Source organism: Vespa mandarinia, chromosome 1 (assembly GCF_050613455.1).
Source record: "Vespa mandarinia isolate Hongniang chromosome 1, ASM5061345v1, whole genome shotgun sequence".
Classification (NCBI taxonomy): Eukaryota; Metazoa; Arthropoda; class Insecta; order Hymenoptera; family Vespidae; genus Vespa; species Vespa mandarinia.
The window spans coordinates 5,987,501-6,004,243 of NC_140810.1; the positions used below are offsets into that span (position 1 = coordinate 5,987,501).

Here is a 16,743-nt window from a genome sequence, read left to right on the forward strand (position 1 = left end):
CTTGTTAGTAAAGGAAAGGCGTAATTATAGCCAAAGCAAACGGTAGACAGACTAATGTAAGTAGAGAAATCTAAGAAAGAATGGAAGGAAATAGGAAAAAAAAGAAAAGAAAATGCTCGTTTTTACGCTCCTAGAATACCTAGAAGTTTTAACTCTTACCTTCGTAATGTAGAAAGATAGAAAGAGAAAGATAAAAAGAAAGAGAGATCGAGGATATATTAAACCTACCTGCGATCGATTCTACGAAAGAGAATAGTTTAGCAATAACAACTATCAGAAAAGTCACGAGTTACGTCCGCGGTGAAACTGCATTTCAATGAAATTAGGATACGACTCACGTTGTTAACCTGCACTTTATTACTATCACGATGACAAAACGCGAATACAATGCAATTTCAATGCTGTTTTTCCTCGATACTCGAATCCATTATAAAATGTCTCGAACTATTAATGGATAATAAAGAGATCGATAGCAAGTAAACCTAATAAGTAATATTTGAAAAGGGATCTGCCATAAATCGTATTAATTGATAACAATTTCAACCGAAAAAGAAAAAGAAAAAAATGAAAAAAAAATGAAAAAAAAAAAAAAAAAAAAGAGAGTAAAATAAAAGAAAAGAAATGAAATAAATGTCGCACGATCGAAATGTACTTTCGGTCGAAACACCGAGCACGTAACTGCACCCACCGAATTCCAGAAACGTGTAGTACGGACGAACGAAGCGGAACGACGACGTCGTATGCATTTTCATGCGGACGCGAGCGAATGAACGAGCGAGCGCACCTTCGCGGTGCTGACCGACGCGTTCCACAGCGATTTTCCTGGAAGCTAACAGAATAATTTGCATGGGGAGTGGGAACAACCACCACTCAAGATCTTACACTCCGTCTGTTTCTACATCCTTCTTTTCTTTTCCTCGAAGAAATAAGAATATTAAAAATACACGAAGAATAAGCCATTCAAAATCCATCCTAGAGAAATTCATTGAAACGAGTATGTATCTGATTTTACCAAAGTGAATGCAAGAGGTCAAGGTCTAGTCTAGTCTAGTCTAGTCTAGTCTAGTCTAGTCTTTCTTTCTTTCTTTCTTTCTTTCTTTCTTTCTTAACGCGACGTTTTGAAATTGTACACATTTCCTTCTTAAAAGCAATCAGATTGAAATTATTTTCAAGTTGTACAGTTACTACTACAGGTCAAGCAAATATTGACTCGATGTGTCTCGTGAGACTGAATCGAATCGAAAAAATATTTCTATAACGCGTCACCGCGATCGACGACCACAACTGTATGTGCGCCTGTGTAAGAGAAAGAAGAGACAGAGATAAAGATAAAAATAAAGATAGATATAGAGATAGAGATTAGAGATAAAGATAGAGAGAGAGAGAGAGAGAGTGAGATAGAGAGAAGATATTCGGCCAACAAAGCGCATCAGTTTTTATGTTAACCATTTAACCTTCTCCGGATCCTGTCAGAATGATTAATCTGCACTATAAGAGAGAGAAAAAAAAGACAGAGATAGATAGAATTATAATCATCAGTCGATCACTTTCAAGGAATTCTAGAATTATCTTGATTCACAATGAAATATCCATTTCTCTTTAACTTTACATCCTAGATAGAAGAAAATAGAAACCTAGAATTAAAGAGCCTCTCGTAAAAGCAGGCACGAGTTTATTCGCACTACGTAATCGCAGTCGGCGTTCGAGAAAAGCGCTAGATTGGCGCCATCCTCTAGACGATGGACATACATAGATAGACAACGCACACAGATGTTACGCTTCGTGGAAACTCTTGCTATCGAGATCGCTGTAGGGAGCGTAGGTCGAATCGATAGTTAGAAAAAGGACGTAGGCGCGATAACGTCACGCAGTCAATAATATAAAGCAATATCGTTACACTTAACAACAAATGAAAATAGAATTACGAGAAATCTTGATTATCTGGATCAGCTGAGAAAATTCAATATTCAGTTTAATTAAATCCAAACAAAAGGAAAAAAAAAAAAAACAAAAAAAAGAACAAAAAAAAAATCATAGATTTCATCCCATATTTATTTTTAATATGATTTTGTACTTACAAATGAAAATAAAAATACAAGATATTATTTTTATATTAACTTACAAATATGAGAAATAATAAATCAAAAGAAATAAAATATTAAATATGATTTCGAAATAATTATAATAAAAAAGGAATGATACAGCAAGTTTCGAAAAAGGGAATACCGAAGGGGCGTGGTACCAGTATAAGACGGCACTGAGCATCCCTCACTGCCTGGAGCGCGACTGCGCGCGAATGGCAAAAAGGCTTAACCGCATTCCGGCGACCATTTAAACCGCCACGGCGGGGTCCCACGCCTGACCGCAAGCAGCGACCGGCTATCGACTGACGTCACACGGTACCGCGTGACCTTCGAGTTCCCGCGCGATCGAGACGCGCATGCGCCGAGTCCGAAACATCTCTATTCGTTTATAGAGACGCTATACAAAGTTTTCTTTTCGTTTCGTTCATTGTTTTTCTTACTTCCCCCCCCCTCCCAACCCTTTCCTCTCCTCGCCCTCACTCCTATATTTTTATCGATCATTGTATAAAACTTTTATACAAATTTGATAGAAATGATCTTCTTTGAAATTTTTTAATAAAAAAAAAAAAAAAAAAAAAAAAAAAAGAAAAAAAAAAAAAAAAAAAAAAAAAAAAAAAAAAAAAAAAAAAGAAAAAGAAATTATAGACGATTCAAATTCGTTTTTTAATTTATGAAAATGATTTCGTATTACCATGCAACACTTATGTAAGCGACACTTTTAATATATGTATATACCGTCCGTGTCGCTTTCAGGGCCTTCGCATCAACTTTTTTCAGTCGGCCTACTGGCGTGAAATAAAAGGAGAATAAAAGGAATATCGAAGGAGCCGGTTAATCAGCCGGGACAACGAACGGAAAGGAGAGACAGAGGTCGTGCCGATTTGCGCAGAAGAGATTCGAAAAGATATCGGGAAAAAACGAAGCGTGTTCGATCGATAAAAATAATAAATGAGAATATTCTCGTTGTAATCGTGAAAAAGAATTCTGTAAAAGTTAATACTCGGTGTGAGTTTATCGATTTTACAACCTTGAAAATTTAATAGTTTAAGATTGTTTGAGAAATGGATAATAAATTAACGTTAAATTATCGAAATCATTCTCATGATCTCATTTCACCGTCTTGTCGAGGATTCACGTGATACAACAGAATACTTCCTTCTTTCGCCTTTTAAATGCCAAGTATCGTATCGACCTGCCCTGAAGCGGCATAGAGCGTCAAAAGTAGCGATTTAGAAGTCGTGGTCCAAGCAATTACCAATTACGTAGAGATATCCGACCGCGCCAAGATCAAATTTGCAGTGTGTCCGGTCGCACGGTATCGTCCAAGCTTCTTCTCTGTCTATTAAGAGAGCCGACGCGACGAGGACGAAACGCGTATATTTTTCGAGACCCTTCTATCTAATAGTCTCTCTCTATTATTACAGTCGTGTCTAAAGATCTATCTAGATTGATTTAGATTTGAAATGGGAGAAAAGAAACGTCGTCGTTGATCCGATCAATTTTCTTTTTTCAAGATATCATAACGATATACCGCTGAAAATTTCACAGGATTGAACTATTACAGAAACGTGGGATTAATCCAAGGTCGTCTACCAGTCGGAGCAAAAAGAGGAAGTCCTTAAAAGTAGAAGAATCCTAAACCGATGATTGTCGCTTGGGATTTCACAATTTCTCGTACGTCTTTCCAAGAAATCTGTCTGATAAAACGAACGAAAGGAAAAAAAAAAACGGAGGGAAAAAAAACAGAAAAGAAACTCATGCCGTGTCTCTGAGACGCAAATATTTTCTACCAAAAATAATAGAAAATAAGTAAGAAATCTCTAGAAAATTCAATGGATCATTCTTGATTTAAAAGAACAACGAATTTTCACTATATTTATATAGTTATTTGCTATAATTGTTATGGGGAAAAATGTTCCTTCTGTTTGAGAGGAAGGAAAAGGTTCAATCAAGATGAAGACGCATTTACGATGGGTACCCACCGACACACAGTTACACGCATATATATATATATATACAGCAGAAAAAGAGAGAAGGAGGAAGGAGGGGGAGAGGAAGAACTTTCAAGAGGCCGAAATAGCAACTTCCAAGAGACATAGACAGTAAAGTAATCAAGTTACGAGACGTACGTGCCTACGTCACGTGCGCGTTAAGAGCCACAACACACGTGCGTTGTCCCCGTGGAGTACTCAGTCTCTCCCTCTCCCTCTCCCTCTCCCCCACTACTACGGTCTGTTTCTCTCCCACCCTCTACCTCGATCTCTGTCTCTGTCTCTCTCTCGGTCTATCTCCCTCTCTCTCTCTTTCCCTTTCCCTATCCACCTCCCTCGGTCTGTCTGTCTCTGTCTTAGTCTCTCTCTCTTTCTGTTCCTGACTCGGTCTCTGACTCTGACTCTGACTCTGTCTGTCTCTGTCTCTGTCTCTCTCTGTCTATCTTCCTTCCTCTTCCTCGATCTTTGTCACGGTCTGTCTCACTCCTCTCCTCTCTCTCTCCCTCGGGCCCAGTCTCGGTCTCTGTCTTTCTTCCTCCCTCTACCTCGGTCTCTGGCTCACTCCCGCCCCTCTCCTTCGGTCTTGATCTCGGTCTCGGTCTCTATCTCTGTCTCTGTCTCTGTCTCTGTATCTGTCTCGGTCTCGATTTCTGTTTCAGTCTCGGTCTCGGTCTCGGTCTCTGTCTCTTTATCTCTCTTTCTTTCCCATTCTTTCGCATATTCTCTTTCTCCCCACCCCTAACTCCATCTCACTCACGCTTTAGCATACGTGATCGTCAAGTATATCTAGAGGATGGTCTGCATCGCTATTGTTATCGTACTTATTCTTTTTCAAAAAAATCTCACAATCATTGTTTCGTTTTGTTATCTCGAAAAAAGAAACGTCAATAAGACTTCGATTTCCCGAAGAGTGAATAAATAAATAATAATGTAAAGACCATCTTTTTTCATTCAATATCCATTACGTAAGAATAAATAAATCGATTCCAAATATGTACGGTTTTTTCTCTCTATCTTTATCTTCTTTTTAATAATGTTTTATATCTTATTACTTGCATTGGAAGTGTCCCAGTATTAAATGATAAAATGGAATCGCATAAAAATGATTGCAATGACAGCCTAATAATAAACGATTGATAATCGTAATGTGAATGTGACTTAATATACAAAACATACGCAGCACATATTATATACATTTGTATTGAAAAACAAGAGCGTGTCAACATGTGATGCAATAGATAATACTGTATCATGATTTTTCTCTAGAATGTTACAATCTACGTTATATTCGTTTTCCATGGTACACGAGGATCAGATCAGATCGGGGATTTCACAAATTAGTTATTTCAAAAGTGAAAGAATCTAAAATTTTCTGAGATTGACGATTGTCTCTTAAAGGTATTCACAGAAATCTATAGTCTAGAAGTTGCAATTGATGATGATAATCATGAACACTCGTAACGTTGAATTATCTTTCCTAGTTTGCGATTATAAAATAAGATTCTAATCAAAGATAGCTATCGACGTCTAAGAAAACTGTAAATATACTTGATTTTCTTTTAAGATATACGTACTTACATATGTATATATGTATGTGTCATACGTCTGTATATATCCTCGAATACTATCATACTACATATATTATAGGGCAGCGTTTCTCAATCTTTTTGCCGTACGGCCAAATACATTTGTTTGTAACAATACCGTGACTCAAATGTTTACAATATACAATTTCTAAGAATTTGATAATAACTGGAGTCATTGTATATTATTTAAAAAATATGACTGTTACTTCGGTATTCTCGCAAAGTCACAAAAACATACTACAAAAAATCTCTAACAAATCAATTACATTACTCGGTTTAGATTTAAGGCACAGGGTACCATATCACGGATCCATTAACAATTTAACACAGTACGATATTAGGCTGTAAATTATAGGTTGAGAAACACTGTTACAGATTGTGTCTGTAAAATATATTCGCAGAGAATAATTTCTTTGATAATTTGACAGAGAGTTAATCATCGTTACTCTTTGTATAGAAAATATAAGGAAAAAAAAAGAAGAAAAAAGAAAAAAAGAAGACGAATTCGTTTGTGATAGATTCGAAAAAAAAATCGAATAAAGATTTCAATGTAAAACGAATGTATATTAATCGTATGTGTATTGTTACATGCATACATCAATTGTTTCCGATAACGAGGATAAGGAAAAAAAAAAATCGACGTAACGTTTAACAATATTTTTAAATTTAGAAAAAAATTTTTTAGTTGGGATGTATCGGACATAGTAAATAACTAGGGAAGTTTCGATCGGTGACAAAATAAAAGGGCTAAAGAAGAAAAGTTATGGTAATATCTGGCTGTCCCAAAGGGGGAATTCTCCCTTTTCCTTCTGGACTATGGCTGGATGTGATTACTATGCATTAACTAAAAATCAACGAACATATACGTATATATTGTTCAATTCAAATTTCCCGCCAAATGTATTTTTATTCCCGTACTATGATGTGTACCACAATTACAAGAATCTTATTCCAATTTACATTAATATTTCGAGAGATACCTTATACGTGTTAAATAAAACGCGCCTTTATCAGTAAAAGTTTTCCCTTCTCGTCGAGTAATTTGAAGTTTCTGCGATAAAACTTAATAGGTAAAAGAAATCGTAGTTCTCTTATCTTGTTACTTTCCATTATTTACTTTAACACTGTTTTACGCGTCTTCAATCGCATTAAACCTTCAGCCATACAATATTGTGTATGTATATATATATATATATATATATATATATATAATATATATATATCATTTAACCGCACATAGTTTGCTCAAAGTAAAATCATTTTTACTTTGAGATGAAATACGATCGTATGAAAATGTTTTATTTTAACAAGGCCATTATTATGTCAAATAAGAATAGTCATTTTTATGGAGAGAGAAAAAAAAGAAAAAAAAAAAAAAAGAAAAACAAAAAAAAGAAAGAAAAAGAAACAGCAAAAGAAAAATGATAATTCGTATGACTTTTTAATGATCGAATTATCGAAAACAAGTGATGACAGATTTGAAGAGAAAAAATAAAAAAAAAAAGAAAGCGCGATTGTTTCTTTTCAGTCAAAAAAGAAAAAAAAAAAAGAAAAGAAAAACAAGAAATAGAGATAAAGAGATGAGAGAGATGAAAGAGAGAAAGAGAAACAGAGATCCAACGAATTAATTTCACGACGGTACGAAATTCTCACGGGATCTGTCTCGTAATAAATAACTTGCCCGAGGACATTAGTGTACCGACCTCCGGCTCTCTCTCTCTCTCTCTTTCTATCTTTCTATCTGTCTCTCTCCTCTTCAAAACGGGTTTCCTCCTTCGGCTGAACGTTGCTCGTGCTTCAACGATGACGAATAACCTCGCGGAATTAGCATACTCATGCGGGTACCGAATTCGAGAGGTACGCGCGATATTTTACCATCGATCCCCTCGAATTACGAGCGACCTTGGAATTCCTCGTGAAACACGACTTTTTATAATCGATAACCCAAGAACGTGCCGATAGTTTGACTTGACTCTCATCCAATTAAATTAACGAAACTTATCAAAGATAATGATAGAAAATTTAGATGTAGAAAGTATATAAGAATTTGTCCTTCATAAGATAAAGAACGAATCTTCAATTGTAATATCATTTTTATATATACCCATACGCTTCTTAATAATATTATTGAAAATATGAAAAACATTGTTTATCTATAGATAAAAGTCAATCAATAATACAGTATGTCCTATTAATAGATGAAAAAGTAACTTACCGGATTCTGAAGGTGTCTGAACGCCAAGATTCTCGAGCCTCTTATAAGCGGGATGATTAAGATGATAGCAATGATCGCTAAGGGTATTTCTCAAGTTCGGTTGTTGATTGTTTTCTTCCTCTTTCCTTCTGTCATAAAATCGTCTGACAAGCTGACCCGTAACTTCGCTTACCGGCGCCGCCCTAATGATCGATTCGGACATACATTCCGATAGCTTCTCGTGTATATTGATCTGATCATGTCTAAAGACAGGAACTTCGTCGTCTGTATCTGTATCAGACGTCGATGTTGGTGGTGTGTCTGGTCTTGTGGAATCTCCATCACTTTCTAAACTCTTCACACGACATTTCTGAGATTGTGATGATTGTTGTTGTTGTTGTTGCTGTTGTTGCTGTTGTTGTTGCTGCTGCTGCTGTTGTTGTTGTTGCAGCAATTGTTGTTGTTGCTGTTGTAACGCTTGATGTTGTTGCTGAGCATTCATCAAGGAACGTGCTGATGTACTAGCACGTGATATTAACAAACTCCTACCAGCTGGTATTTTCTTTTGCAACTGAGAATCTTTTTTAGCAGGCAAGGTTCTATTGTGTTCTTTGCTGATACACAACCCGGCCCACATACAATCATGATGACGAATCTCACGAGATGCCATACACGTAACTTTGTCATAGATAAGCTCAGGAAGAACGGTCTCGTCATACGATCGGTTGGAATAGATATCCAATGGGAAGTCCAAATCGAACTTCTTCCAGATATCCTCCGAAACGACGCTTGCTGTTTCCAGGGCTTCGTCCATAGGGCCCAGTTCCGGGCAATCCCATACAGGCACTGGCATATTACCTATGTTAAAAACAAAAAAAAAAAAAACGTGAATCAATTTTAATCAATTATTTCTATCCTTTTTTTATTACTACAAAAATATCGTTAAATTCAATCGATAGAACGTAACAATGTAACATTGATTTGAATTATCTATATTATGAATTATATCATATAAAATTATTCATTAATCTAACAGTTCATCGATGATCAGCTCTATCTTCCTTTTTAATCGAAATATGAATTAATCAAGATTAGAAAGTATCGATCGTATTTTATTTTTTTATTTGTCGCAATATTACGTGAAATATAACGTGAAAGAATGTTTGGCGGTTAACTTTACGACACGTGCCGCAATACATTGATGTATTATCGCGAAGATCAACGGTGAGACATGTGAATGGAGGCCGCGTATTAACCTTGCATATTAGCGGTAAAATTAGACGACCTTCCACGTGGACGAACGCTCAATAGACCGGTCGACGTATATACGTATAATATCTATGTATGTACATATAAAATACTGCGGCATGCATGCATGCATGCATGCATGCATGCATCCATCCATACATACATACATACATAGACATATGCACGTAAATTGCATATAACTAGCTTTTTTCCTTCCGTCATGAATTCTAAGAAAAAATGTACATGGCGCCAGGAAAATGTCACGCATTTGAAAAAAAATGAATAGAAACAAGTGAATTCTTATTATTCTTTCGTAACAATTGATCAACAAGTATGATGGATTTTATGATAGTTAAATATTTACATTTGATCAGATATCCTCGAATAAAATTTTCGTTCGCTATATTAAAATAAGCTTCGTTCAACAATCTCGAGTATTGAACATTGTCTAAACGTTCTTGTTCTTTCTCTCCCCCCCCCCACCGCTTCTTTTTAACGAATAATGAGAACGACGATATAAATATAAATATAATGATCCTAAAGAAGGTGGAAAAGCCATATATCGCGCGAACGTAAGGAAATGAAAGGGGATCGCTATTTATTTTAAAACTCCATTCTTCCTCGTGCCAGAGTAATCCGGTTTCCGATTTCAAAAAGGCAAGAAAATAACAATTCTTTTAGAGTCCTCTTCACTTTTTTCTCCGCCCTGCCCCCCCCACTCCACAACCCCTGTCCTGAATAATAAATTCGACAAAAAGAAAGAATCGACGGTCGCAACAAATATTACGAGTATTTCAAAAGAAAGGAGAAAGAAAAAAAAGGAAAGAGAAAAAAAAGTGAAAGAGAAAAAGAAGTGAAAAAGAAAAAAAAGAAAAAAGAAAGCAATAGAAAGGAAAGGAAAGGAAAGAAAAGAAAAGAAAAGAAAAGAAAAGAGAAGAGAGAGAGAGAGATAGAGAAAAAGGAACTAGGGAGAATATTGGAAGAACTGAAAGCTTTAAGAAAAATTCGCGGAAAATCATTGTCAATGGTGGTGTTCTTTACTATCTCCTTATTTCGACTCCTGGAATTTCAATGGTTCAAATGGCTTTTGCACGCGTAAGAAAAGCCGTTCAGTTGGAAATAGAGCATATAGAGTTATAAGCGTACCGGTAAGGAGCTTATCAGTATGAGTCACGATCAACGAAGAAATTTCATGAGATCTCGATCGTTTCGTCGATTGCAATGTTTACGAGAGAAAGGGTGGGAAGGAGGGGGGGGAGAGAGAGAGAAAGAGAGAGAGAAATAAAGAGAAAGAAAGAAAAAGAAAGAGAAAAGTCAGAGAAAAGTCAGAGAAAATGAGAAATAAAAAAAATAAAAAAGATGAAAGAACAGACGATGAGAGTGAAAAAGGAAGCAAATCGAAAGAACTTTTATGGCACGACAATAATAAGTTCAACTCTGACTTATTCGCCATACTATCATCCCCTCCCTCTTCTCTTTCATCTTTCGTTCATTTCATCCCCTCCTGTTTTTTTTCTTAGCGTCGGACAGCAGATTCGGCGCGAACATGCTCGGATGGGTGACTAGCAGACGCGCGCGCGCGCGCGGACCTTGGACCCTCACAGTGAGGAAACGCCCTCCTTATCGAATCTCGCGCGAGACATCTACCGCTGACATCCAGGAGGATGATGACTCAAATCGAGCGAACGAGACAAACTGACATTTATTTTAACAACCATGTAACAACATTAGAAAAGGAGATTAGAAAAAAGAAAAAAAAAAAAAAACTATCAGCACTCTTCGATCCATCTTCTCCCTCTTCTTATCTTAACCACCTCCCATCAAATCTCTCGCTCCAACCCCACAATCTTACTACCTTTGTGTCAAAATATATCTTATCTCGGCCGATTGTTTTTCTATATGAAACTTCCGTTTCTTTCAATCTCTCTTTCTCTCTCTTCTTTTTTTCTCACTCTCTCTCTCTCTTTCTCACACACACACACACACACTCTCTAGACACTTTGTTTTTCTCCTAACCTTTTTCGTCTTTCGCATTGTTTTCGTGGCAATCCTAAACACGATGAGAGAATGTGTTGTCTTGTTTTTTTTCTTTTCTCTATTTTTTTTTTTTTTTTTTTTTTTTTTCTTTGTTTGTACACGCTGACTCTTAGGAACAGTATCTTATTTACATCAAAAACTTATCTGTGAAGAGAGCGCGGAGAGGAAGAGAAAAGAAAAGAGAGAAAAGAGAAGAGAAGAGAGGATATGAGAGAAGAAAGGAGGAGAGTAATATAAGAGGTGAAACCTTGAAAGAAATTTAAATGAAATTCGAATCACAGATTTCTCGTATTTCGTTTGGTATCGGTTGATTCAATCAATGATACGATTTTTATCGAATGAGAAGGGAAATAAAGAGAGAAAGAAAACGAAGAAAGATGAGGAGGATCGATGATTGTGAAGAGGAAATCTCTGCTCATGAAACCAAGCCACTTTATGACGCGATCGTTCGTGAAAAAAACTTTCCTAGATGAAAAACAATACACGCTCTTTCGCGCGCGTCTTCCTCCCCCAACCCTCCCTTTCCGTACCCTTCTCTTCTCTACCCATTCCTTCCCTTTCCAACGCCTTTGTCAACCCTTCTACTCTAACGCTTTCTCTTTTCCACCCTCCCCTCACCCAGGGAGATCACCAAGTGAAACATAGCCGAACAAAAGGGAATCGGTAGTAATGGTAATGACCATCGTGAAGCGCGGCCTTGAACACGAAAGAAAGCAAACGCGCGTACCTTTTTTTTTTTTCCTTCTCGCCTTCAGGCCAACCAAAGGAAAACAAGGAAAGAACGAAGATCTGCTTGCTAGTTCCTAGGTGCGTTGTCTTCGAAACGACCTGTTACTACCTCTATATATTTACTATATATTACTACCAAACGAGTAGTAGGATAAAAGAAGAGGAGAAACATGAAAAAGATATTCTGCCATTTAGTCTTATACGATATATACGCGATCTAAAGTATTTTGAAGAACAAAGAGTACGTAAATAGCGATAGTTTTTGCGATGTTTACTCGAAAAAAAAAAAAAAGAAAAAAAAGAAAGAGAAAGAAAGAAGAAGAAGCAGTTTTTAGCGAAACTTCTTACGTAGTATATATATATATATATATATACATATAAATAAATATATATGTAGGTAAACATTGGAATGTTCAAAAAAAAAAAAAAGCTAATAATATAAAAGGAAAAAAAAAGGGGGAAAAAATTTCCAACGATTTTTTGTTCATCGATCCAATTACTACACGAGGAGAAATAAGGAGTCTTACATGATCAAAATATTTTCTTGAAGATCTAATAATAGAATTGTCAATTTGATTAAAGAAAATGAAAAAGAAAAAAAAAAGAAAAAAAAAGTGAGAAAACAATGGAAAGAGAAGACAAAGAAAATTGCAGCTTGCCAACGAAATTAGAAAATAGAAATAATAATAAAATGTCATTACTATGAAAGGAAAAGTTTCATGGGAATCGATACTTGCGTTCGAATGCCAAATGATAAAGAGATATTTATTCGATTGAAAATTCGAAAAAAGCGTGCGGCTATTATTTTGAACTTTACTTTTATTGAAAATTACTTGTAATAAAATACCGCGTAGTTTTGTTTTCAAACTGACGTGGCGATCGATGGATCGAACTTTTTTTTTTTTTTTATATATATTTACACAAAGCGTCAGTACGAATAAAAAAAACCGGTACTCAGTCCGGAGTTTAGAGATCGAACACGTCTTTCCTTCACGGGCATACTTCTGTCGAATATTATCTTTATAACAAGCCAGCTCTTTTTTTTTTTTTTTTTTTTTACTAAATGGTAATTAACTCACAGAACACATCGCGAATGGAATGGATAAACTTCTGATTCAGGAAGAATTTTTAAGAAGAAAAAGAGAAGATGTAAGGGGAGAGGAGAAAAATTCTAAAAGAAAGAAAAAGAAAGATCTAATACACTCACCAAAAATCACATCGTCCCCCATATTCAAAATGAAAGTTCAATGAACAAAACAAAATGAATGAGCAAGTAACTTGAACGAAAAACTTAAACATCAGAATTCACTTCGAGAGAATATTTTTATACACCACCGTTCGGTCTAACAGTTGGCGGGAAAACTGAAGGATGCTCGGAAACATTGTAAAAGCGAAGGGCCCTTTGCAGAATCAGGTAAAAAGGAAAATGGTAGGGATGGGGGTGCAAACGATGGGAATTCCAGGCCCGCACGAGGCGTGGCCTTGTATTGAAGGGTGCAGAAGCGAGTGAATCGTACCTCCTCTCTCCTCCGCTCCCTACCGCCCTCACTTTTCCTCTCCCACTCCCTCTTCCTTTCTCTCTCTTTCTCCCTCTCTCCTTTCTTTTCCTAAAACGCGCGCACGAAAGAGATGCTTATCTCGCAGTCGACGATTAAAAATCGCGACGACGATAGAAGCGCGGCGCCAACAACGACGATTCATGTCTCTAATTCGAAAAACGCGTACTTGTAATCGTCGACTCGACGAATGCGTGATTCAGCAAAAGAGTCTATTTATTACCCATACCGAGGAGGTGCAAGGGGAGAAGTTTAGAACGATATTGTAAAGACAAAGCTCAAGGCAAGTTTCCCCGTTACCGCGAAATCGATATATACATCGTACTTATATACACTTTACATTCAAACATCACACACATACAGATAACACAATATGATCATACGATATCGATTTTAAGATCCGAGCTTTTTTCTCGCCAAGGCTCTTCATTCATTTTCTCTTTTTTGAGATTTATATATATATATATATATATATATATATATATAAATGTTTTAAGTTTAGAGTGAATGTTTTAAGTTTAGAGTAAAATAAATGAAAAAAGAAAGAAAAAAATATATATATGTATATAAAATGTTCAAAGAAATTAAAATTTAAATAAATACAATATATGTGTGTGTGTGTGTATGTGTGTATGAATTTTAAATGATATTGAAAATGACAGATTAAAGATAGCTCGAATATTCTCGATCGTTTTTGAAAATTTGCAGAATAATAACATCACTGACTTGCAGAATAATAACACTTTTGAAGTACGTTACATATACATATGCAAATATATTTATCACGTATAACATGCACGCCGCGTGAAATTAAGTAAAAACGTGGGCGGCCGGCGAGAGTCGCGCTTTTTCGCCTGTGTTTAAATATTCACAGTTTTCGAATGATCCATAACCTACGCAATTTTCATCATATATATATATTATACATATATATATATATATATATATATATCACACGTACGTAAATACATAAGTATATCGGATAATTAAACAAATGATCAAGAGAGATTAAACCTTCAGCATATCGATTCGTTACCTACATCTTCCTATCTCTTTCTCTCTTTCTTTCTCTCTCTTTCTCATCAATGACATTACAGAGAGACAAGAAGAGTCAAAGATAAATGAACAACGAAAGGAAAAGTAACGAGGTGCCAAGAGTAAAGAGCGAGAGAGTAAGAGAGAGGGGGAGGGAGGGAGGGAGAGAGAGAGAGAGAGAGAGATAAACGAAGAGGTGAAGTAAACAAAAAAGGAACGTGTGTAAGATAGACAAAGACAGATATAAGAGATATGGACGAATTCGACACGTGAACTTTAGCCGGTCCCACTTTCTCTCTCTTTCTTTCTCTCTTTATTCTTTCCCATAAAGAAGAACGCGTAAACATCCAAACGAGTATAAACTGATCACTAATGATTGTTCTATTATAAATAAAACTTATAATAGTATGTAAGAAGAAATAAAGATGACAATAAAAAGAAGATAATAATAAAGTAACGATCTCTTCTAGATAATATATATTAATACAATACAATATAATATAGTATAGTATAGTAGAGTATAGTATAGTATAGTATAGTATATAGTATAGTAGTCATGTCTCGGAGGGCGCGGTATGTTCACGTACCTGACAGCCACCACTTCGTGTCGTAATCCAAATGCGAGATAGTAGTAGTATCCACTGTGGAACGCACTTTGGCGCGAGTTCGAATCTCGCGGTTTTAGGACAAGTGAGAAAGAGAGAGACGGATAATACCGTAGTATAGTAGTAATACCGATTCGAGGAGAGATTCGAAAATGAACGATGGAATTAACGATTGATTTCCCCTCTTCCGAACGTTCGCCGGCGTGAGAATTATTATTTTTCTCTTTTGATCACTCTCTCTTTCTCTTTCACACGCACTGTTTCTCTCAATAAAACGCGTTGGTTGTCTTGCGTTTCTCTTCGATAAAAAGAGAGACAGACAGACAGACAGACAGACAGACAAATAGAGAGAGAGAGAAAGAGAGGAAGAGAGAGAGAAAGAGAGGAGGAGGTAGAGGTAGAAAGAGAGAGAGAGAGAGAGAGAGAGAGAGAGAGAGAGAGAAATAAAGAAAGAAAGAAAATCAGCTTACAAGGGTGTCCCTTCTTCTCAAGCGTCGTAGCAGCTTATGCTGCTATCGTTCCGCCACAAACGCCCTTGTCGTTTTCTTTTAGAATCAAGATAATTGTTTCGAATAAATTTTATAGAACATCTACTACCGCTGCCTTCTTCAACCAGGCAGAGGAAGAATTTCATTCTTAGATTGATCCTGTACAAAACTTTCTAAGGTGGTAAACCTTTTTTTTTTTATCTTCCTCTTCTCAATTTTTCTTTCTTATCTTTTCTTTTCTTTTCTTTTCTCTTTCCTTTTCTTTTTCTATTATTTTCCCTTTTCTTTCCTTTCCTTTCCTTTCCCTTCCTTTTCTTTTCTTTTCGTTTCCTTTCCCTTTCCTTTTATATTTTATTTACTTGTCGTCCCTCTTTGTACGTTTTACAGTATCATCGGCCTCTCTCGCTCTACGTTATAGCTCTCGAAGGGAGTCGTACGTACGCGCACGCCGATCTGCAACGATCCGATCCTCTCGGTAAGGCCGGTAAAAGGCGACTGAACTGTGCGGTCCCGTGCGCTTTCCTTCCATCTTCCGCGGCTATGTCCACCGCTACGGGACCGGGCGCCAGGATCGTATCATTCGAATTAATCACCCAGCTCTTATCTTCTGATATCGAATTTATCGTAATAATAATACCATTTATTTTTTTCTTTTTCTTTTCAATTATTTAAACATCCAATATATAATATACATTCAAACGTACGATCATTATTTAATGATCGTAAAATTGAACATTGAAGATATTTATTATATTTTCAGATCGTTGATATTTAGCTCGTTCGAAGAAACTCGAATATCGAAGCGACATCCTTTTCGAGAAAGGCATTCGTCCTCTGGAATATGTTATGGTTTGATGTACACCGTCTCACGTAAGTTTGTCATGGGAGAAACGTGGAGGCCACATGTGGTGCGAGCTTGCGGTTAGCAACCTGTCGGAACCTGTACGGATTTAATGCTTGCGAGTATGTAGACGTGTTATGCCTTACCCTCCTCCTATCATCATGCTCCCACAACGTCTATACTCCTTGATCGCGTTTATCCGGATAAATTTACACGTCGATAACTTCGTACGCCTCCTACTTTAACCTCTCTCTCTCTCTCTCTCTCTCTCTCTCTCTCTCTCTCTCTGTCTCTTCCTCTTTCTTTCTCTCTCTACCAAACGCGCGGACCTTTCAATTCTCAAACGAGA

The 16,743-nt window shown here is 36.5% G+C and overlaps 1 protein-coding gene across 5 annotated transcripts in view; it reads right to left on the bottom strand.

Annotated features, from left to right (window-relative positions):
- The window catches only part of Myc (bHLH transcription factor Myc), a 26,612-nt gene extending 10,572 nt beyond the window's left edge, over positions 1-16,040 (bottom strand). Inside the window, exons 1-3 of one of the 5 annotated variants that reach the window (XM_085660450.1) lie at positions 15,536-16,040; positions 15,048-15,249; positions 7,877-8,713 (exon numbers count right to left, since the gene is read on the bottom strand). In XM_085660450.1, the coding sequence (XP_085516576.1) occupies positions 7,877-8,708 (832 nt within the window). In that variant the 5' untranslated portion in view covers positions 8,709-8,713; positions 15,048-15,249; positions 15,536-16,040. Of the gene's footprint in view, positions 1-7,876; positions 8,714-11,119; positions 11,139-13,076; positions 13,601-15,047; positions 15,508-15,535 lie in introns of those variants that run through there. The other 4 variants (XM_085660442.1, XM_035878492.2, XM_035878491.2 and 1 more) reach the window with 4 other exon arrangements.
- Between the last annotated feature and the right edge of the window lie 703 nt (positions 16,041-16,743).